We start from the raw sequence: 25,440 nt of genomic DNA, 5'->3' as shown, positions 1-25,440 counted from the left end.
TTCGGATCAGCAGAGTAAAATTACTTGACATAGGACAACATTCCGGAACAATCCCAGAAATCCCGGCCATCTGGCAACCCTAGCTCTAACCCATCCCACCCGTCACATCGCTTCAAGGCGGAAAACGCTCAGGCCAAAATAGTAAAATACGACTTTTAATCCTTCCATTCATCTTGCATTTCGAAATGGCATGATCATTTATTATAGAGTGCTTGAAATTATGATTAAAAAAGACTATCTTAGGAAATCTGAAGAAAGGCAGAGGGATAAAAGGTGAGGGCAAAATAAACAACACATTTAGATCTACAAACAAATATAATTCAGTTTTCTAACATTTTACGATACATAATTTTTATAAATGTACAGGGTAAGCTCATGACGTGGGAAAAGCGGTACTAGTTCTCAACTGGCTACCGGATGTACACATGTGGTGCATATTATAATCATTAGACGCGTCGGCGATCGCCGCGCTGATATGCTTTCACTTATGGAACAGGTATGACGACTTACACCTAAAGTGAGCGTGAAGATATGGAGTATGTTCCATTCAATGTGCTGTCAGGTTACAAATCTACATTAGACACCAATGACTAGTATAATTTATAAAAAATTACGCTACGGTTAAGCGTATTGAATTTCAATTTTACCTTAGTATGCCAGAGAATGCATATTATAGCGCTCCGAATAATGCGTCGGGAACATTGATCAGCGGCCAACTTCTGTGCGTCCCATGGAAGACAACACAACTGAAACCTCTCATCGTGTCACGCGTCTACACGTTTGTGCTTCCTATGTTAACGATATAATATGTTGCGTGTTCATTAAATTTAGATAAAAACTGAATATACACGTGTAGTTTAATTAGCAATTCTACTTTACCGACGCAGAGAACTCTTGAAACATCAGTATTAAGAGCGATATATAGGTATGTCTTAATCTATGCATATTTATTAATTCTATAAATAAATTTCACACAGACAAAATGTAACACATGATATTGATGTAAACGACATAGATAAGACAGTTATTAGTTATTATTGCACGATACTATTAACTACTAGGTTCAATACACTGGGGGACACACAGACAATAATGCGGTGGACACGTGACGCACCTCACCTGTACAATGTAACAAACACAACGTTATACACAGCAATATCAAATTATGTATACGCATCATAGTTACAGTAGGGAAACCAATCAACACCACACACTCCAGAATATTACATATTTAAACAGTGGATCCTAAACAGTCATCACACAACACCGTACTATATTCAATGTAACAAACACCTCGTCTATTGTTTACCACTAACATATTGCTCGTAATGATCGTGTAACACTCAACCGCGATGATTAATGGTAAACATTATATATTAATATGTTATGTCAAATGTTCTATCATAGTAATATTAAAGAGTAAACTGTAGTGATTCAATGACTGTTCAATGTCCGTTGCACTAAATACACATATCTCACAACACATTTCACAATTTCACATAGAAAAAGGCAGTTTGAGTAAGTTAAAAACACGAGATTAATATTATAATTGTTAGTGAGAAAGTGTACTAAAAGTTGTAATCTGGTTGATGTTTTGTACGAAATAGGCACTTCAAGTGAGAATTTAACTATAGCAAATCGATGGGCGGACAAAATATATTCCGGTAACGAAATAAAGGTGGTTATAAAATTAAATACAATGTCAACCAGTAATAAAGGGAATGTATTAGCTACGTCAAACGCAAACCAGTAGTAATAGATACATAACATGTGTTGATCACAACAAGCAGCGAAGCGAAGGCCGACATGTATGTATGCGCTAACATAATGTCATATCTGGACTTAGTCTACCAGTGGAAGATCGACAACGGTACATTTATTTCACAATTAAACAAGTAACGTATTATATTCATTCAATAAAATAAAAATCTTCTATGGCATCTGAAATCAATTTGTACACTTTTGTACATGGCGTCAAAAACGATACACCTCACCCCTCAGGATTTGACTATATTCCATTAAAATTTCCTAATCTACTAATATTTAAATTACAATAAGAAATGACGAAAACTAACTACTACATAGTAAATATATACTTAAATATTTAGCGCTACACATGATATTTACGCACTCACCTACTTTGGCTGGATTCACAAATAAATGTCGTGGGATGTTTCTAATTCAAATAATACTGGACATGCACCGGCGGGTACACCCGCGCGGTACTCAGCATGTGTCCGCTCAAACATTTGCATTTATACACCAATCTCTTACATTGGGACATAAAAAATCAACGATGGGACTCTACTTTTGTTCATTGGAGCTTTGTGTTCGCTATAAAAGTATTACAATGTTAATACACGTCAGATCTATTATAATGTAAAATCGTTAAAGAGCAAACAAAACAATAGGAACTCTCTACAACAGAAAAGAAGATTTAAATTAATTAAAAGTTAACATAAAACAATTTTTCTTTTCTTAACAAATCACTATGAAACAATCGTAATTATAATACTCTGCGAAAGTAAATATATCATGTAGGTATATAATGTATGCGCATGTACTTGATCACGCCGCGTAATTTCGTCTACCGCGTAGTCCGTACTCTGTACGTTCATAGACTCAGTGTCGTACGACATTATCTGTGAGATGTCAACATGTTGTAACAATTACATACATACTATTATTTAATTTGGCAGACAATAATAAACTGATCCTCACAATACAATCTCCATATACATATATCGAAACCATTAACCGAGTTCAAATAAATAAATAAAAATTAGACAGTGATAGATTTAATCTAATCACAAAATAATAATACAACTATACTTTACCTACTAGGTATATAATTTTGTTATCATTCAGAAAAGCCTGTGTCAGTGGAAATATCTTAAGTTAATAGAAATGGCGATAGCGATTGACAATATCCCAAGATAAGACGTGACCGAGTGCCGAATAGTATTGCATTGTACCACTCACTACATAAAACATATTTTATGTTTAAGTTTAACTCTAATGCCTTTTACCCTCGACTCATAAATTCTTTTATTGTTATCGTCCGATGGTCACTAGATCTTGTTACGACGACATACGTAGAAAACATTCAAGTCAATGTTAAATAAATATTGCACATGAGAGGAGATAGATGTTGCATAAAAATGATAAATGCAGAAGCATCAAAACAACCGTACAACAGAACAGTCTTGGCGAATATTCGACACTTGTTGTACACGTTATGGCACATAAAATGAGCAGAATGTATATGTGAGGGTGTCTCTGGCGGCAGTGTGGTATGACGTCACAGACATCACGGGGTAGTAGCGCCGGGATGGTCCCGTACCGCCAGTCTCCCAAACATCAAAGTTTTCTACGCGCGCGTCTCGCCACCCGTTTTCGGTGTGTACCTTATATATACTTAGCTACTAAGGCATTTCTCTATCTAAAATAAGCGTATATTTGTATCAATGCAATATTATTGAGCGCTCGTTTTGTAGTATCGTTTCACCTTCCATTCAACGCGTAATCTGTCGATAGTCACAATGTTTTTAAAACGAGTTCCAATAAATTAGACATGGCACTGATATCATTGAAGTTTAAGATCTGGGTTCGTACTTAGTACTCAGATTTTAGTCGGTTAAGCACAAAACGTTAGGTTATTTAGTAAGCGTTCGCTTTATGAGCACAAACTGACTTGATTTTTGTGAGATTATGCCGTTTTTAATATTTGATTGTAGATCGAATTTTATTTAAAATAAAATAATAAATCGCAGTCGATACATTGACAATTTAGTCTAATAATAAATAAGTTACTAGATTCTACCACAACGAGTTAAAAATAAGGGAGCAGTTTGAAATGCGGGCCGAGATTGTAGACGGGGGGAGGGGAGGGGGGGTCAGCATGAGCTCACAAACAAGTGTAAACAAAACGTGAGATAGATTACGTTGTGTGGAAGGGAAACAAGTGTATGCGCTGGTTGTGGGCGGGGCGCGTTCATCGCACGTCGGTGAGGTTGCTCTTGTCGCCGAACAACTTGACGAGCTGCTCCTCGTAGTCGTCGATGTTGCGCTTCATTATCTCCATGCACGGGCCCAGCAGCCGCTCGAAAGTCTCCACGTCCAAGACTGGAATACAAACGATACAACACATCACTACATAGTATAAAACAAAGTCGCCCATTTTGTCTGTAGTCCCTTCGTATGCATAAAACTTTAAAACTACGCAACGGATTTTGATGCGGTTTTCACTAATAGAAAGAGTATTTTCTCCGACAGGTTTTTATATATAATTGAAATACATTGAAACTATATTAGCTGAGTTATAGCGATTTATGTCCAAGAAGTCAGAAAAAAAATCTAATTGAAGATTGCATTTGTGCGTGCGCCGCTTATACCGTTGGATACAAGTAAGAACAATGTATAGCAAAAACATTGGTCTTTATTAGTTCTACAAAAAAGTCCGCGATGACATATATCCAGCTTTTTTATTTAAGTCACAAAAACTACTTTTCTGTATTAAAAAAACATTTAATTCGTTGGGTGATGTTTAACTGGTGATATAACCAATAATACATATATCCTTATCAAAATAAGTAAGTTCATCATCACGAGCATTTAATTTAGATTATTTTTGCAGTTTACAGTGTGTTATTTAGACATATAGTTTAGGAGATATCACGATATTAGTATTGCGGCACGGTACGGGCCGGCCGCGGCGGCGGGGGCAGCGTCCCTATAAATAGCGTAAAACAAAGTCGCCCATTTTGTCTGTAGTCCCTTCGTATGCATAAAACTTTAAAACTACGCAACGGATTTTTAGATGTATATAACAAAAGTAGGTAAGTACATAAAAAAAAACAAAAAATATAAAAAAACGGTACATAAAAAATGAATAATATTAAAAAGTAGGTACTACGACTTTGATCTATACATATGAGACAAAAAAAAATCTGTACATTACTTAAATATTTTTTCCAAAAACTGATAGGGGGGGGCGATCAAAGAAGAGTCACAGAAACCAAAAAACATTTTAATATTTTAAACGCGGTTAAGGGAAAGAGAAGTTATTGTGAATTGAAAATTAGTATCCAATATGTGTTGGTGCGTTGACTGTATTTGTCGAAGTAGCGGGATACACGCAAACGAAGTTGCGCGGGTCAGCTAGTCAGTTATAAACCAAACTGTTTCGGCTCTGGTTGTGCTTTGTGTCCGTTGTTTGTATGTTTGTAAAAGTCCCCGCGACACAAGAGCAATTGATAGTGCGGGAGTTGTCTTTAAAAATAAAGAAAAAACCTAATCCATACTAATATTATAAATGCGAAAGTAACTCTGTCTGTCTGTCTGTCTGTCTGCTACTCAATCACGCCTAAACTACTGAACCAATTCGCATGAAATTTGGTATGGAGATATTTTGATACCCGAGAAAGGACATAGGCTACTTTTATCCCGGGAAAATGACGCATTTCCCGGGAAAATTCAGGTGGCGAACGTAGTCGCGAATAATCAACATTATAATGACATTGAATTAACAAAATTCCGTTGTCATGGCAACTGTTTTAATGGCGGATATGCCTTAGCGCGATTTCGTTTTAATAAGAGATATAAAATAAATAATTTTGAGAATATTTTTCGTGAAAAAAAAGCATATTTTATATCATCACGCTACGACCAATAGGAGCAGAGTAAAAGTAAAAAGTGTTATAAAAACGTGGAAAATTCTGACCCATTCTCTCTAATGTGACGCAAGCGAAGTTGCGCGGGTCGGCTAGTATTACATAAATTATGCTTATTTTATATTTAAGAGATTTCTAAAATATTAACGTATCTGGAAAATCTTTAAGGTTTTGTCTACGATATTTAGATTGATGAGATTGTGTGACAAACACAGTTATTGCTAGATAACTCAAACATTTTACACAAGTTAAGTTGATAATGTGAATTTAAGTAACTTTTAACTGCCGAGTGCATTTGGTCCAGACAAAAATAATATTATGCGATCACGTTAGTAACTAATTAATAGTAAAACTAACGGCCCAAGCGTGAAAAGATTTTCCGAGGCAAAAGAGTATAAGCTATTTTTAGTACATTTTCAAACTTTTTCATTTGTGATATTAGAAGGACATAACGTTGTGTACTGAAATGAGCTAGCGTTCTATCCAAAAGTAAGGTTAAATAATATCAAAAGTACTTTGAAGATTGAGGCACGGAAACGTTACATATAAACAGATTTGTCTCTTTTAATAAAATCTGTATGTAAGTATAAATATTCAGCATTATGTCACAGTGTAAAAATGTCAAACATGCCGCATGCAGTTTTTGTGTGCCTAATCATAAGTTATCAACATTGGCACGTATCCAGGCGGCGTTTTTGTACAACATTCATCTCATCAGCCTCGTATTACGAAGTCCAGATATTACATTTCTTTGGCTTCAATAACTATGTGATTTTGTTAAGATTTTGACTGATTCTGTATAGAATCTGCTAAGCAGTTTCTTAGGACTAAAACAAAAAATTTAGCCTAAATAAAAATCTAAACTTATCTAATATTCTACTTTTTACGCATATTTCGCAGGCATTAGGAACAAGGATTGTTATGGACATAATTATAGCACATCTAAATAAAGCTGTCTACTGAACATAACGTATGATGTTTTTTGATATTTTTGGGACATTTGTTAATGACGGCGACTAGACCGTAGACACACAGGATAGAACAGAAAAAATATTTGTTAGTACAAGCGTAACATATAATTATTTTTTCACGCTAATTAAATATTTATTGCTTATAAGGTTTGATGGCAAATCGTCATTATTATCGTACAATAGTTAATACGGTTATATATTTCGACGTATATCTGCAGAACGGGAGCGTAGTAGTGAACAATAACAGGAAAACGTAGAGGTTAATGTATGGTGATAAATACAAAATATTGCAGCGAGCCTCCGCGCGACATTCAAATGAGGTCGCGCTTGGGATATGATTGCAAATACGATGACGACACATGGTTCACATGTCGTATACTTCGCTTATGCGGTAAGCGTTAAGGCTAGCTTACTATGTTTTTAATAAAACCAAAATAAAAATTGACTTGACCCGCAATTAACAGCGTGGTGAACTTAAGGCCTAACCCTTCCCTCATTTCAGGAGTGGCCCAAGCCACAGTGTCGCAAAAGCCCAACTTTGGACCTTGCCCAGCTGTAGGACATTAACTAGTAAAAAAAAGAATTGGCAATGTTTGATATTCTTGCCGCAATAATTCACGTCAACGTGAAGACATGGGCAGACGAGGAACTTTTGCCCGTGATGAAAATAATATGAACAAAACTCGGTACTTTTAAATACCTTATGTGCAGCGTTATGCAAAGCGGTAGTAAGAGATGGATTATGAAGGACAAAAAACGTACGACGAGGATTGTCATTCTTTAAATTTTTTACTCCACCGAAATTAACGTTCGAATATGCAACCATTAGTACTAGAAAGTATGCCTTAATACCTTAACAACATGGTTTTATTGGAGGCATTACCTGAGGTTAGTTAGCAATAAAGTATATAACTAGTAACTTAGTGTTATATAGTTAGTTATGAAAGAGAAGTAATACTCACATGCCACCTTGGTGGGTCCGACAGCGTAAGCGGACGCAGCGCGCGGCTTGTGGGTCACCAGAGCCAGCTCTCCGAAGTACCCGCCCGCTTCTGTAGCAGATAGAACAATAACTTAAATAACTTAAAGAAAACTTTTAGCACATTTATTTAATGACTGAAACTTTGTATAATTGTTATAAATGTAGTAGATATTTGATATCTTCAAATATCTACTACATTTATAACAATTATACAAAGTTTAACAGGATTTGGCTTAAAGATACTTTATGCGAGCATTTAACGATTGTAGACCTTCTACAGCAAATTTTACACACTGTAGGTTATGGATGAAATTTAGGAACTTCGTAGTTAGACAATAACAATTGGACTGGCCTTTGGGAGCTAGCCAGTATTGTCATTGCATCTGTCGAATTCTAATATGAGTTACTGGCATGTTGCATAATATATTTAGCTGCGGTTTTACCATTTCTGAATAAAGTGGTATTTAGATAGTAGTTTTTTTTACATCTCTACAATTTTATAATATTAGTATAGGTATCAAAGATATATACATACCGAGGCGCTTGATCTCATGCTCGTTCCCGTCGTCGCGGGTGATGCGGATGCTGATGGCGCCGTCCTCGACGAAGTACATGCCGTCGGCGGTGTCTCCCTGCCGGATGATCAGCTCGCCGTCGATCAGCGTGCGCGGCAGCAGGGCGTCCGCGAGGTTGGCGCGCTCGTAAGCCTGTTGAAACACAAAAGTATATTTTAGAACCTTGTAATTGTATAGCACAGATTTTAAAGGTGGTATATACGACCCTCGGTAAGTGTGGGATCAAGGAAAGTTCTATCTTTCCAAGATTTTAAGATTCTCGGTCATTGTTAAGTCAGGATTTTTAACCCTCAATGCAATAAATTTATACAAATTTGTTATGTTTTTCACGTTTTATGATGTCTTTAGTGGTCATGTTTGTTTGTATGGAACTGCAATAGTAGGTCTTTCACATGTTAAAATTGTTGGTTTTACTGTGAAAATATTAAGAGAAGCTCTTAAAAACAGGATTAAAAAAACAGAGGTAAAGTGCGTTAGGAAAGTAATTTACTTGGGTTTTTCTGATAGGCTGGCATAATATTCCAATGTTAAAATAACTCATATTACTGTTAAGTAAAAGCATGCCGTTGGGCTTGAAGCCCTGAGGGACCTTTAACTGCTTATTGACTATTAAGTAAGTAATATTGGCAAAGTCATATGATGTCATAGGACAGTCAAATCAATCATGCGGCGACGTCAATACGAGTGTGACACGATTCATCATCATTGATACACTGTGTTCGACGATACTGATCTCAAGTCAATACGTGATGATAACGATGACGACTGGTGTAGAGATAGATTTACGTATTTTGATCTTTTGTACAAAAACGACCATTATACAATAATAATACATACGTACACAAAATCACCCCAAGGCTGCTTACCACTTTAGGGTAATTTTGTGTATCATTTAGTAAGATCCTTACAAACTTCCCTTGCTTCATTCACATTCATACAATATCTTGTCATACAGAACCGCCGAATACGAGTAGGTACTATGCACACGACCTTATAATAATATCAGTAATTATTTAAGAATTTTGCCCTGGAATTGCGACTAAGGTATGTTTTCGAAGGTTCGAGAGTTCATGACCTTGTAGTATTCACATAACATTAAAAATATCCATGTCACATCATTATTTCAGGCTATTCGTGACAGGTGCTTTAAAAAGAGCCTTTTCGCGAAATGGTTTCGAACTCTTTGCACGTGCTACAAACATTTTTATAATGAACGTGTGGGCTTATTTACGACTTTTCCCATCATCATTTAAATTGAATGATAAACTGTTTACACTTGTCAGGGAAATATCTCAAATATACGTGAAATCTGTCTACAAATTCTGTTTGTATATAACGTATTCAGACTCCCAAATAAACTTTTGGTTTAAATCGTGTAAATTTTGATATAGGATGTTTGGGTGTAACAGTTTATAACTTTAAATAAACAAGGTCGAAAATAGAATTGAGTTGGGATTAAAACAGAGCAAAAAGGAAAAGGCCATGGAAAAAGTGTTTTTCACACTTTTCCAGTAACATTTAAAACTTTTCAGACTCCGTAAATATTTGGGACAATCGTTGGAATAATACATTCTATAATACAAAAAAATATTGGTAGCACATCGGCACGCTACGTTTTTTATCAAAATTCAGTATCTGTCATTGCATTCCGCAGTCGCCACCCAAGTATTCGGTGACGTTTAAGATAAAAAAACAATGACGTATCAGTGGGAAGGTGAATAAATCCGATAGAAACAGTGGCGTCCGGTGGCACAGCTGTTATCTCGCCTCGCTTGTCACACACTACACTATAATATATCTGAACGAACCGCCTTTGAACACCATACGAGCGTATCTTTATTGGCAGTTCACTTGAAACAACAATTGAATCAATTATTTTTACTGTCCAAGTAACGATATAACATTTTATGGTGTTTTACTATAAATAATATTGTTGAACGTTAGCGTAGTCGACGGCAATGTCATGTGCCAATATAGGCGACGAGTCTATGAGTATTCATTAGGCAAAGTTCCAATTTGTGGTTAACATTTTACGTAGAATATCCAGGAGTTACGGTGCGACGTGTGGCTGAGCGGCGTGTTGGTTATATTTATGTGTTTCCTCCCCTTTCCTTGAGAGTAATCGTGCATGAGTGGCAACGTTACTAGCTCATTAAGCCCGCCCGACACACTGACCCCTTCCTCCTACCTGAGACTTAAAACTTGCGTGAATAACTCACACATTCTGGCTTCATTTGTGCCCAAATGAGTAACGTTTCAGAATTACGAGTATGTAGTGGTTTTTTACTAAAAATAGAGCAACCCCGTTTCTTAGAGTGGGTGTCGCCAAGGTTGCTGAGACATTGTCAGCGTTTTGTGTGCTTTTTCAACGTGATACCATTTTACACATCAGTCACTTCTAGTAAATATTAGTTTTCCGAATAGATTTTCGTTCCCATTAGTAGAATTATGATGAATGGTTGCTCTTACAGAGTAAGCTAACGATAAAATAAGACGTATTTAATACGTCCTATGAATTACATGTATTTGGGTATGTTGTGCAAGTAAAATTAAAATTCACAACAAGGAAAATTTCAGATACTCTACGTTAGTTTTGCATTTCAAACAAAATATTTGTTTTTCCTCCTAATATAGGGACAATGAATGAAGAATTAGAAAAGGTGACTCAAATCGATCCGTTACACAAAACATGAGCGTTATGGTAATTTATGTACAAAAACAAGCATAAATAGCAAATAGCTTTATACTAAACTATTAATGTGTATGTAAACTGAAACAAAGTGAGTCAAAACCTGTGACATGTGCACACAATAAGCGAGAAAAATTCGCTATTCACGATCAACTCAGTGGCGCCATGCTCACAAATATTTTGATTAAAAATAGCTTCTAAAAGAAACACTTCTATTCTCAAGCTATGTATAAAAGTGCGTTGGATGTTTGTTGCAAGATCAACAAACAATATAATAGTATACTAGTCACTAGATAGAGATGGACTATTCGACTGCAAAATACGTTCCGACGCTCATTATTTGAGTACAGCTGAACTATTAAGTACACTACAAAGTTCCGACGTTCTATTGCAACAGGTTTGCACTTTGCCGTTGCAGACAAAATTGGAATATAGTTAGGAACTACTGGCAAAGATTTCTTCGATAGCTAGATATTAGTCAGACAGTAGAGATAATTTCCAATACAGTAGATGTTGTTTTCTTTTGCATGGTTAAATGGTTTTGCATAGTAAAATCATTGTTCAAGCGGCCCAAATACGTTAATTTAACCTACCAACATTTTTCACGGTAAAATATTAACCAGCTCTACAGTAAATAATTACTTAGCTAACTAAAAACACTGTTATTCAGTGCGCAATACGTATTTGTATTGGTCCACGCTATCGTAACGTTTTGATATGCAAATAAAAAATACACTGGAAACTGCTTATCAACGATCGCGAAATTAAAATAGTTTGAACGCTCAGACAGTATGAAACTTTATCGTAACAAACTATTGTTGATCGTGGTTGAAGTTCTAGTTTTCTTGTAGAAACACTGGAACACAAAACCCTTTTCATTTTAAGTTATATTTTATAGAATTTTTAAGATTCCTATATTTGAAGCAGTTTTACTAGCGTTTATGGTGATAACTTCACTCTCGCACGTCGTGATGTTATATGTATTGTATATTCTTTCTAATGAATGCAGCTATCGTATACTAACATATTTTTCAAATCAGATTGGTAGTTTCAGATATTAGTGGTATTCAAACAAGCATACAGTCTTTAACCTATACTAATGAGTATAGATACTACGAGAGCAAACGTGTAACAAAAACACACACCAAAGGTCTGTTTTTTGTCAAACAAAAATACAAAATACAAATGGTTGAATGTAACAGGAAATAGCTGTCAAATGTACATAGGCGTAAGAAAAATTAAACTTTGTATGAACATCAACAGTGTTGAGTTAGTAACATGGTTCTATTTATACGTCGTTACTGTACAGATTACATAATAGTTCAACTATTACGATCTTTAAACCCGACATAATCGTGTGCCTGGCTTCGAGCGGTACTGACGTATGCTGAGGCTCCACGTTTTTTTTCACTCGCTGGCCATCGGAAAATAGCCTATCGTTGAACTATGAAACCTTCGTAATCGATGGTTAATTAAACAACAAAAGGTTTATCTAAACCTGCTGCTATTTTACGCCAAGTAAAATTATGAATCCAGTTAGAAGACTGTAGAGAGATATGATTTAAAAATAAAAATTAACCTATAATTTTGGCAGACGATTACAACCACGAACTTATGAATGTGTCTACTGAAAACTTCCAATAACAATCAATAAATACAATTCGATAATCCTATAATTACTATTCTGAAAATCGAGTCAAAGCAAATCATTTGGCACTATCTAAACGCCACGAATTATAGTCGGAACCTAAGACCGGGTGGACATTGGGCCGCGGTATCTGCCCGCCACTAATCTTAGCTTAAATCAGTATTAACTGATAAGTGTTATCGCGTTACGTACTCGCCGGTGTCACGTGACCGGCCCACACTATTACATATTTCCAATTCTTATCGGCCACTTATCATTCAATTGCTTCTTATACGTTTCGATTGGCATTATATTTATTATTATAATTTTCCAATGATACCGTTACGAGTGCGTAATAAAATATTAGCTGGATCGTTTCACGGTTGATATTGGCTATACGAGATTACGTTTGGAATATTAGAGGTAAAATATACAGACACCGGTATCTATAAAACATTTTGTTTGAATACACGAGCTATCTAAAACCGTGTTTTATTTAGATTGGGAGTATTTTGCATGTGAAAGCACAATCCCTTGTTATTTTAGTTAAAAATCTCGCCGGTGCAGGGTGTGAGCGAGCACTCGATAACGTACGTGGGGCGCAGTCGCTAGTTCCCACACCCCAGTTTCGGTCTACTTAGCCTACATGGTTCACCCGGCTCTGATACAATTATACGACATATCTGCATATACAGCTACAGAGGCATGAATGAATCGTAACTGTACGGAGTACGATACCGTAGGGTTTATTGACGGTTGTTTGTATTCGGCTGGAATACGTAACACTAAAATACTGGCATAATTTCACAATAAGTTTAGATTAAACCGATTTTAGGTTATTATTAGTAGCCATTTATTTTTTGTTAAGTCCTATATGGCAAGATGGATGTGAATGAGGTAAGGGAAGTTTGTAAGGACCGTATCAAGTGGCGTTTTTTAGTGTCTGCCTAACCCTATATTATGTATGTATCTATTTTTCATCAATATCAGAGCTACGTTGAAATCACAGACATGAGTAAAAAAAACAAGGTTTTTTGTTGTTGCCTGAATGCCTTTTTCGAAGCATATAAAGCGATCTGTAATATTACTTTGTCTATGAATAATAGCATATGTATTTGCTAACCAATTCTCTGCAATATTTCACTAGTATCAGCATAAACATCAGGGGAACACCGACATAGATTTATTAGTAGATGTTGGTTGTAGGGCGCTCGCGTTCTATCTTCGTAAATCTGTACACGTAAGCTTATTGTTTCATATGCGCATGTGTATGCATACTATGCATGCATATGTATGCGTTACACAACAATTACATAATAAAGCATGCATGTAACATCGTGTAACAACAAGTTATTGTTATGATAATGGCCACAGCTGTAAAGGATTCGCAGTTTTACATAGAAGCTGCTACTAGCTTGAATCAGTTTTCATGGAGTTCAAAGAAAAATGGCGTTTTGATAGTATTCCCATAATATACGAATTGAACGTGTGCGATGGCCTTTGAAGGCGATAACATTTTATATGCTATAGTAGTCCCATTGTGAAATACTTAGATAAGAATTATTCGCACGGATTTCAGATTATTTACAAAAAGTTTTACTTTATTGCAACGCTAAAAAATAAAGCAGACAGTAATCTTTGTACAAATATTATTCTTAAAGATATAAATAAACAAAATATCTGAGTATTTTGTTTATAGGAACTAGCCCTAATTCTCGTTATAATGTTAAAACACACGGTATCTACGACACACAGTGTTTACACCAACCATACGGGAAAATAGGTACACAGTGTGGTAAAAAAAACTCAGCGTTTTAAAACTAGCGTAAAAAGTTGTTTACGCCGCGGTTGACGCGTAAATTGTATAATTTACATCGAGTTATCCTCCCCTACGGCTCGCGGTTTATTACTTTAACGCTTATTAAGTATGCTTTTAATATGCATGTATATAAAAATGTATTACAGTACGTAGGTGGTGGAATCTGGACGTGTCTGAAATACAGATATAAACGGAAATTGCGCTGGAACGTAGAGAATTCAAAAGATAAACCTTTGACCAGTAGTAGGTGTCCTATAAGTATTTATTCAAGCTATTTACGCCGTGGCTCTACAATTTTATTTAAAGCAGCTTTAGTTATCTAGAATTTCCTTTTAGCGCATTGAATTACTAAATACACAGCCTGTAACTCAGTCTCTAGACGCAGTTGTCTGTTTTTCTTTACACAGTAAACTCGGAAAGTATTGAACAGATTCCAGAAAGGTTACTTGCAAGGTCGCAATTCTGAAGGTTTAGTAGGACAACAACGAAACAGCACAACAATGGTTAAAACAGTTATTCAGCGTTTATGAGAAAGGGGGTCTATTAATGCCTTGTTTGCCCTATTGTAGGCCCCATGGTGTTACGGGGGAAGACACCCTTTTACGTTCTAACGTAGAACACAAGCAAATTTATCTTGTAGAAATTACTGGCCGTAGAATAACCTTAAGCATGATACATAATCTAACTAGTACAGGGCAAACTCACGTGAGATCTAAATGCATTTGTATCATAGCATTGATGTAATAGTTCGATTGATAACTTGTAGAACCGGTCTTCGAAAGCAACCGTACATGTCCAGTGCAACGGGATGCGAGATACATCATAAATGAGGTAAGGTTTACGTACAATAATGATTTCGTTCACGTCATGCTATAAGAACGAGGAGAAATCTTCAAACGTCATACTGGAAAGTTGTATTTTATCGGATTTTCTTAAGAACACCCAATAATGATTTTTTGATTTATAGATCTATAAGATTTATTAAATCTAAATCGTTTACAACAAATAGAATAGTAATTGCCAGGGGCGACAGCTAATACACAGCAATCAAGATTGCTAATAAATAATTCTTCACACGTAGCGATACACTGACCTACATTCACATTTTATATCAAGTTGATATATCATTACTTGCTAGAAACAACTTTTGTGTACTCTACAACAATTTATTTTTTAATTAAACTTTATTGATTCAGTCAAATTAAAGCTTAAAGGTAATCTCCAACCAACCAATACGTACATTGCATCTCTATATTCGTATTACGTAGTCATGTAACAACTCAAATGGAAAACGAAAACGGTTTTCCAACGAGCCGGCACCCCATTCCAATAAGTCTTGCAACATAATCCGGTCGATGTTTCCCGTTAATTCCCATTCCATACAAATCTATTAATAGTATGAAAAAATCCGATAAAGAAAGGTGGAGACTCGCTTATATTGATTGATAAGTTCAGTTTGAGCGTGGTCAGGCAATATTTTCGGGACAGTGGGCAACGGATCCGCTCATGTGAGTGAGCGTTGGGGCCCGTGTCACACACTCGTTTCAATGTTTCTAATGTGGGGTTATTAAGTCGAAAAGTTGTCGTGTATTCTGTTATTTTATATGTCCGTTTTATGAGAATATGGTGGCGTCATTGTTCTTTATGTTTATGTATGGGTAGGTTTTCATCAGTGGCCTATTTACGAGCCGTTTTGATTGATTGATTTTATACTGCAGCCAGTGGAGCTTGACTATGTGATGGAATATGCCTGTTATGTACAGAAATGGAATATTTCAGTGTAAGGCATTGCCTTTTTATGGGTTTCATAATGTACGACGTTGAACAAAGGGCCGGGCAAATTCCAATAAGTAAGCGGTGTGTAATTATTTTGACGTCATTGCGTGACCAAATAAAAACTATGCACGTCACTATAATAAGCAGAGGCGAATCTAAGTCCAAACAAAAACTTGTCAAGATAATTTAATAGTAATTTACGTTGAGATTGTACTTTTCAATTGTTAAGTAAGGAAGGTAATTTATAATCGAGAGATAATTATTTTAATTGTTCGTATTGTCTTAAAATTCGTATAATACGTGGACAATGATGACTTGGAGAGGATATTTAAAAATGTATTATTCAAAGTTCTTACATTGAAAGCAGTGCGTTGTACTACTTTTCTGAATTAAAATTACATTAGTGTGGGAAAGATCAATGTAGCAGATAAGACATATGTCCAGTTCTTACACAGTTCAAGGAATACTTGTTTGTTGATAGGATGTATGTCAGTGCTACTGAGCATTGTTTCTCAAACTTTTTGTACTGCAATTCCTCAAGGACATTACTAATAATACCTACTTAACTTACCCTGGATTATAGCTCACAATTTTTTTAACGCTGCTCTGCTTCTATCTGCTGTATATCTTTTCATAATTTTAACTCGATTTAAAATATTATTAAAAAGATAAGATAAGTTTAAAGACACGATGAATGTTACAAAAGAGTTAGAATGATAATTATTACAATCTAAACCACTCGCACTTAGGTATTATAATTATATAAAAGACCAAGTTGTATTAAAGTATGTTATCAAATTACTAACACAGTCATATTTTCTTGGGAGTTTTAACCTTCAGATTGAGAAATGATGTCGTATTATAAGTATTTTATATTTCTGCTAAACGCTTTGGATACTTTGACAATGACAGCGCCTATTTCCCACGCAACGTGCTAAAGATTGAGAAAAAACTTGAACGTTTAAAAAGCGTTTTAAATGCATGTCATTCTTTATTCAAGACACAGGAATACCAAATTGCTTATGCGTCTCTTCAATCTCCTTCATAATTATCTAATAAAATTGCCTCAATGTTGTCGACTCTCTGCACAATAATAGAAGTTTCTCGAAGCAAAGAAACAATTTCGTTGGCGCGGTTTATAAGTTTTGTCAGAAATTTAAATAATAACTATTTTAATTTCATCTTTGTTTAGAATCTAGTGACCGTGGAAACTGTGAAATGTGTCCAAAATCTTAAGAATACGTTATATAAAACGAAATTAACTCCCATACAACTAGTGAAATCTTATTTCAAAGGAAAACAATCGAACAAAATGGTAGAAATTAGATAGTTTGGAACTGTTGAGGCTCTAGTTTCTTGTAAACTAGGTTGTATTTGATGAGAACATCGGACGGATTTTCCGTTAGGATAACATTGGAACTGTGCCCAGTAATGACAGCATGACACTACATAGATGCCAGCCTATGAATGTCCACTAAACATAGACCACTTTGACAAATGGCTGTACTTATTGCCTCGTATTTATCAACCCTGACAAGGATACTTCTATCCTTGATGGTATTACACAAGAAAGATTTTTTATCTCGTGTGTAGTAATCGATTTATTCATGGACCACTATGTTGTTTTATTATGAAGTATAACACAAATGAGTATGGAAGCTAGCATGGGATTAGAAATGCAAATGATGTAGAAGACAATTTATAAGAGGTTCATCAAGAAATTAGGACATTCTCGATGCTTATAGAGGGAAAGGAATGTAGAATCGACTACAATGGTTGTACATAGAATGTGACATACCTGAAGCGCCTTCAGCATGGGCACTTTGTCCAGGAGATCTTCGTACAGCTTGCGTTTCTTGAAGGCGCTCTTGAGCAGGATGCGGCGGAAAGTGTGGCGGTCCATGGCCCAGAGCGCTCCAGGCGTCTGGGCGCGCACCGACGCCGCGCGGGGCATGTTGTACATGAGAGCCAGCTCACCGAAGGATCCAGATCCTTCGTATGTATGCACCACCTACACCAACATCGTACATTTAACTACTTTCTCAACTGCTTTGATCCAACTGACAAGATTGTTAGGGTTGGAAATCACAAGATGACGTGACATTTATGCCTAATAATATGTTTTTATAACCTTTAGTTGGATAAACCATCGATGGCCAAATACAAGTGAGACTTGTTGCGCAGCAGTAATTATTCCCTAGAGCACCATAGACCCGGAGACACAGAAATTTTAATGTAAAACCGCAATGAACTTTTAATATTAAAGAGTCACGAACGCTTGTCCTATACTTTTGGAGAGGTAATGAATAAATACTTCATCATCTGTTGCTGGTTGATTTATAATATTTAAAACCATACTTTGTTTCCATGACAGCGTATCTAATTTTAATGGTTACTATATTCGAAGATAGTAGAATATAGAACAGAGAACGTTCCTTAGTTCGGTGTTCAGAATTCACAAGAATCCAAAAAAATCTTGGCATTTATCTAATTTAATGTTCCGAGACGTCCGACAAACAGTTTCACATCTTTTGATGTAAAGGCGAGATCTTTTGATTAATTCCCATTGATGTCAAATGAACATCGATTAAAACATTAAGGATTTACTCATTGGATCAGAGCGGCAAAGCAACTTGTAAGACACTGATTCCAACACAGATTACATCGCTTTGTAACAATTCGCCGTAATCCTAAACATTTTGAAACTTGACTTTGTTTCAAGTCCGGATTAGTATTCATTTAAAACTAGAGTGTTCATAAACTTCAAGTCGTACAAACAGCTTTTTCGTTTATTTCTGTGGGTTCAACAGAGTCGAAAATAGAATAAATGTGACTCCAAATTATTTGTGCCAAATACCACGTATAGTAGGTAATTAACTGTGAAATACAACTTTGCACTTTTGAGGGCGACGAGAGAATGACATTGAGAAACGTATCAGTCACTGTAAATCAACGGGTGTTGTTGATGACCATCGAGATAGTGACTCTTTGAATACGGTATCGCGGCTAAATCAATGGTTCTATGCATTACGGAGAACTTTAAAACGAATTTGGTACGGATGTAATCATTTGCGTGTTGTGTTTACATTAATTATCTAGTTCTGCAGTAGAGAACGTGTATTTTTTCGAAAATGGATGCTAAGACTACTTAATTGCAATAAAGTCGGCGCCAGTTCAATCAATGGTACAAAAAGGTTTGACGCATGTGTATCCATATTTTAACTGATTCGGATCACAGGTGCGGCGTTTGGTTCACGCATAATTTTCAATGAAGGTGTTGTCTTTGCGTGCGTCACTGTAGCATGAGCGACATGAGCGTGTCGTGACTACCTTTACAGGTGCACACTTGTGACAATACTTATTCAATAGCAGACGTCATCATTCGTGTTTAAATCACTAATTAATATTAAATTAAATGAACGTGGTCAGTAAATACAACTTTGCAATGTGATTTGATCACTGCTATGTAGACAGATCCTGAGCAAAGCCTATTACATTACATTTACAAACGAAGGAACAAAAATTGTCCCGAGGCAACCTCAACCGCTTGGCCATTCCTTTAGAATGTTACGGATAAAACACAACCACCGCAGCCTACACTCGTCGTACTTGACTTGCTGAAGGACGTCTCGGCATGATCAAAAACGTTGCGCTAAACTAAAGAATGTCGCGGAAAAGTCAACGTCAGTGAAGTTTAAACGATCCCTTACTGCAGCGTGTCGACAGTGAACTATACTAAATAAGATAAAATTTTATAATTTTTATGAACGTACCTTCTCCACGCGATCATCGCCGGTGACGAGGACGTCAAAGATGCCGTTCTCGATGACGTAGAAGTTGTCGCCGTCATCTCCCTGCCGAATCACGTACTCGCCGGGCTCGGTGCGCTTCTCGAACATAGCGTCCAGCACCTAACGTATAACATCTTATTTAGACAAGTGCCCTCGCAATTCAGGAAATCAAAAAAAATACCAGTAACGCAAATAAAACCTGTGCTATCTAACTATTGGTCTGTTCCCGGAAAATGCTAGTTAAATGCTGGGTGCGGAATTTGAATTTAAAGAACGTTCAAACATAGAATTTTTCCTCACGATTACATTTACTATTCGTAACATTTCTACTGCTTGGTGGTATAATCGGTTTTTTCGGGAGGATATTATCAATCAGCAAGTAAAAGAAATCACGAGCACCGGTTATTTAATAAACCTAGCGCTGAAGAAGTAGATGCGTATAGGTAATTGTATAGACTTATACATGGCTATGAAGGTCTTGTAATAACGACGCTTGAACGAGCAAGAACAGCTGTTGGAGGCATATGTTTGAGATCTTGCAAGAGAATGTTGTGGTTTAACAGGACGCATCGAAGTTTGTTTACAACATGTGTTTAGGTCTGTTAACATATAGGGATAACTGTGAAGTATCCTTATGTGACGCAAGGCTAAAATATAAAACTATCATCCATACATAAAATATGGAACACTTTAACTTCTCGTTGAGTTTGAAACATGGTAAAACTAAAACGTGACAAGTTTGTAATGCACTTACTTGTTGCATTTGTTGCACATCGAGCGAGCGGAACAGCAGGATGCTGCGCACGGCTTCAGCGAGCCGCGCGCGCTGAGCGTCCGACTTGGGGAAGACGGCGGGCGCACCCTCGTCCGAGTCATCTTCCTCCGGGTCATACGTCTCAGCGAACACCGACTTGCGCCGGTTGTTGAAGCGCGCCACTGGCGGCTCTGGACACATAAAATATCACAATTACATAAACGAAAATTAACTGCTTCAGCTTGTAAGCGATCATCATAAAGGGCTATAGTTGCTTTTATTCTCAGAGTAGGCAGGTGTTTGCTGTCAGTCAGTTATGCGTCAATGTGTTGCATGTATTTGCTGATGTCGTATATGCCAAGTGCCTATGTATTGGCTAGTTCTTGACTTGACTTTGTTCATGTATAATCTGTTTTGTTTCCATCGTGTCGTAGCAATCAATTTATTGAGGCAGGTTCTCGATAATTTCAAGCCAGGAATAAGAAACTTCTTCATATTGGTAGGTGGATTTAAGAAAGCGGGGAACGATAATATAATTAAACAATCAAATCTAAAATTCACGCTATTAATCAATCATTCAAACACTCGAGTATTATCGTAAACAATACAAGGTAAAACCTATCATCTACGATGGGCTCGGTCACATAGAAACAGTACTATTGACTCCATAAATACTAAAGATTACTGTGTGGGTTTTTGCAAGGGCGAATTACGAGTAACTGTAAAAAATGTATTACATAAGTACAGTTATACACATTACTACTATTGAAACGATATATATGTTAACATTTGCACATGTGCTTAAGGCCTTATATGCCGTCTCATATGGATCGTACGTGACCTGACGTCTTTCGGTTGCATCTGTTCTCATAACGTTTTGTATGGGAGCGTTTACTTTAGAAACATATTTGTACGTATATGACGCAAGTAGATTCGTAAGACAGATGATTTGGTCGACACATGTGTAGTAAATGTAATGTATTTAAAACACAAACATTCGTGTATAAGTTGCTAGCCGAATCACGGGCATCTTCCCAAATACTTCGGATATGTGTGACGCGACTTGTGAATTCTTTGCACGTACCATGTTCCAGTACTTAGTGTGTATGTAAATGCGTATCGTCATCCCGAAGGTGAATTAAGTTTTTATTACATCCGTGTCTGACTGCCATATGATTTTTAGTCAGACTTCTAGACACATTATTGTAATGAAGTCTTTACTCTTTGTGCAATTCGTTCTAGATTTCTGAAGGCTGGTTGTAATTACGCTCATCATTGTTATAGAACGTTGGATACGACTTGAGATAACAAATCCAAAAACATCACGAGCTGAGAAAATTTCGCGGTGCTATGAATGAACTGCTTTAGTTTGTGCGCTTTAATATCTTGTCCATGCCTTGTATGTAACAGGTTGTTAGTAGGTATCGATTTTCGTAACAAGTTAGAACGGAAACGATAGATAAAACATGTCCGATGTCTCGTAAGGAGTCAGTTGAGAGAAAGTGTTGTTAGTCAATGTTAGTTTAGTATGTGTTGCAGTACCTACAGTGTAACCAATGCATTATTAATAATACGTATAAATACATGGTTGCCTACGACAGCTTAGGACTGCGGAGTTTCTTTCGCTCTAAGTTCTAAACAAATTTGTAGTTAAGCACATTAGATTTTCTTATAAGACTAGGACCAACAATGTTCATGTTATCTTGTCTGAAATTTGATTTTTGTTTCATGTAATCACATTAATAGCTAATCTACATGAAATTAAGTATAAATAAATTGATAGTACTTTTTCGGCAATCCTTTCACAGTTTACATTTCAATGAAATGTTCCACAAAAATGAATCTAACTTCTTGACAGAAAAGATTTTATACCATCAAATATGGATGATAAAGATAGATCAGGAGTTGAATCCATTGTTATATTTACAAATAACATCAAATTTAATTTGTGTACTACACAATCAAAATTATTTGATTTATTTACACTCCAAAAGGGTGCGAAAATGATATCATCCATTACTTAAAAACAAAGTGTAATTTCATAGATTAATCTAGTAAGCCATGGTGAAATTTATTTCATAAAAATTCGCTAATTATAGAGGGTATGACATCATCTATCAGCAGCTGTTTGCAACTTTGCTGTTGAAACATGGTAATCACTTTGTTTTAGTCACAGACTAGTTACGTAAAAAAGTCATTTTTTTAATGAATCATTAAATTGATGTAGCTCTAAATGTTCTTGTTACGCGTCATATGAGTTACACAGAACATTGTAGCAAACAATATGAAAGAAAATCTTTTACACAAACATAACTCAAGGTCCGTTTAACACCTGAACAATTTTGTTGTGATGCTATGCTACCTGTCATTACATAGGCTCAGCTAATTTTACGTAACACGCGCGTATAACGCCCAACATCTGGTTCGGTTCACAACGTTAAACTCAGCGGCAGACATGGAAAAATAAGCCAATCTCATCATCACACAACTTCAAAGCGTTAAAAACAAACACACAAATAGGTTCAGCATATAGTAAACACTGTAAATTTATGCCTCTCCAAACAATTTTTATGAAAAAACCTGTAATAGTTCTGGAGTTCTTCGAAATGCCAAGACGCCTCTTTCAATACTTATTCACATCCAACGGGTATTGATATTGACATTGTTTCATCAGTGAAAATTTTAATTTTGTTGCTCTTTTAATCTGTGTTTAGTCTCCAGCACAATTTTATTAGCGCGCCCAAGAAGGTATCATATTTACAGTGTTGTTACAGATTTATGATGTTACATAGATAAACACTAAAGATAATAGTAAAACTGGACATATTATGTCTTCCCCCATTATTTATCACTTGGCAACAGTTAAAATATTATATTCTTCATAAATAAATTTATATACCATTGAAACTGTAATGGCAGTGTGCCAAAAATTGAATCATTACAGATGTTGGCTATAAGAGAGTATTTATAAATTCTTTTTTTATTAAAGTATATTAAAAGAAGTTTGGTACACATTTAGAATCTCTTACTAGTAATGATCACAATGTCTACTAATTGGTTTGTTAATTAAATCATTACTTATTATTTAATGATAAGTAAAAGATGGAGAAGTAAATATAAAGACTTAATGTGAAACTGATAAATTAATTGATCAGTAGACAAACATGATTATGTGATTTTAAATACCTAGAAGTGTTTATGTGATAGATAACAAGTTATATTTAGGTCACTATTACACCACATAACAGAAACACTGCAAACTAATCACAACACTCAAAAGGACACTATTAAGATTCATTGTAACTTTGAACCATTTCTGAGCTCTATATTACTAGATAGTTGATTAATTTCACGCATTACTACATGTGGATAAACTGATTATTTTGATTATTACTTATGAGAATGCAGTAATATCAGATTTACTTGCTGATAATATGAAGCTCAATATGAACTATGAACTGGGCACTTGTGATGGGCAAATAGGTGGACAATCATAATATGGGATTATTGGAGCCTAGCAACTACTGGCATAGCTCTACTGAACCCACCTTGGTCAGTGCCGATAGACCGGTAACAGTATTATCGAGTTATGTATATCAAAAGAGTGGTACCTTCTTCATCAGATATTATGGACTCATCGGGTGTGCCGGCGGTTGGACCCCTCACGATAGTCGTCGTCCTGTTATTTTGTAATCTTGTGAAGAACTCGACCGCGTAGTTGATCACGTCACCCGGCTGCTCCAGCAGATAACTTATGGTGAACTCCAATAAGATTTCTCTAAGGTCATCAGGGACTTGAATGCGTCCGCCTTGAGGCCTGCTCATTTCTAAAGGCGTCGCCTCGCTTTCTCGATATTATCCCGAGAGGAAACCGTCAAAGCGACACGTTTTATTAAAACTTCGATATCATAGCCATTGAATTAGCTAAAGCGACACACCAACGAGCAAATTTTACGATGGGGAAGTAGCACTACATACAAACGTTAGTAATAAATAAAACCACACTATTATACTAAGATTTTGTTCAAATAAAGTCTTCGCTACGACAAATTAAATCTAATGACACACTTTTTACAAAATATTCTTCGTCCTCCAGCCTGACAAATATAAAATTTCCCTTCACTAAAAGCAAAAATGGCGAAATTTGGATTGCCCTACTTCACCAATACTTCACTTCACTTCACTCACTCCCTTTGAAAATATTGCTAGGAGGAAAAAATAACCATAACTAACCATCGACAATGTGAACAAATGAAAATCGATCGTCTCTTTAACGATGTTTTAAGGTTTTACTTAAAGTATATTTTTGAAATTATCCTTCATATCCTTTACAAAATATTAACACAATTTTAAATATTCAATGTGGTTTCGAAAATTTAATTTGTATGTTTTCCCTATTGATTAAAATTTTCGGCTGCGTTCGAAATATACGATATTCGATCACAATTGAAAATGAACGTAGTATTCGAATTTAGCGGAGCGCAGATTCAACCTGCGCTAGATTTCTGATTCTTATTCCTTAAATATTATACCAAGGCTATATTTCTCTGATATTCATATATGTATATACTTTAGTATACTGATTTGATAGGTGACAGCTCAGGAATAGGATCACAATCGTTGAAACTCAACTTCAACAGACCAGTAAATAGTGTGGCTACGAGTGCAGGCTAAAGTGGTGTGTGTAACATAAATCCACTTTTAATATGTAAGGGCTAAGTACGTTTATTATTACCTACACGCAGTATTCCAAAAGGAAAAAAAATCGTTAGAAATGATTACAA

The 25,440-nt window shown here is 35.9% G+C and overlaps 1 protein-coding gene across 2 annotated transcripts; it reads right to left on the bottom strand.

Annotated features, from left to right (window-relative positions):
* Nucleotides 1-296: 296 nt before the first annotated feature.
* Nucleotides 297-24,849, bottom strand: Pka-R2 (cAMP-dependent protein kinase type II regulatory subunit). Of its 2 annotated transcripts, XR_012959855.1 has the most exons (8): nucleotides 24,268-24,849; nucleotides 20,657-20,847; nucleotides 19,885-20,022; nucleotides 17,910-18,122; nucleotides 8,161-8,332; nucleotides 7,606-7,695; nucleotides 3,945-4,125; nucleotides 297-1,119 (listed from the first exon to the last, which is right to left on the bottom strand). XR_012959855.1 is itself a non-coding variant. In XM_076125339.1 (7 exons), exons 1-7 carry the CDS (start codon nucleotides 24,479-24,481, stop codon nucleotides 3,995-3,997), a joined length of 1,149 nt encoding a protein of 382 aa, XP_075981454.1. In that variant the 5' UTR covers nucleotides 24,482-24,849; the 3' UTR covers nucleotides 297-3,994. The 2 variants fall into 2 exon arrangements, 1 of the variants encoding a protein (XP_075981454.1); XM_076125339.1 differs by having other exon boundaries at nucleotides 297-4,125.
* Between the last annotated feature and the right edge of the window lie 591 nt (nucleotides 24,850-25,440).

Source organism: Anticarsia gemmatalis, chromosome 17 (assembly GCF_050436995.1).
Source record: "Anticarsia gemmatalis isolate Benzon Research Colony breed Stoneville strain chromosome 17, ilAntGemm2 primary, whole genome shotgun sequence".
NCBI lineage: Eukaryota > Metazoa > Arthropoda > Insecta > Lepidoptera > Erebidae > Anticarsia > Anticarsia gemmatalis.
The sequence above is the reverse complement of the archived record's forward strand: the minus strand, read 5'-3'. Positions and strand labels throughout refer to the sequence as shown.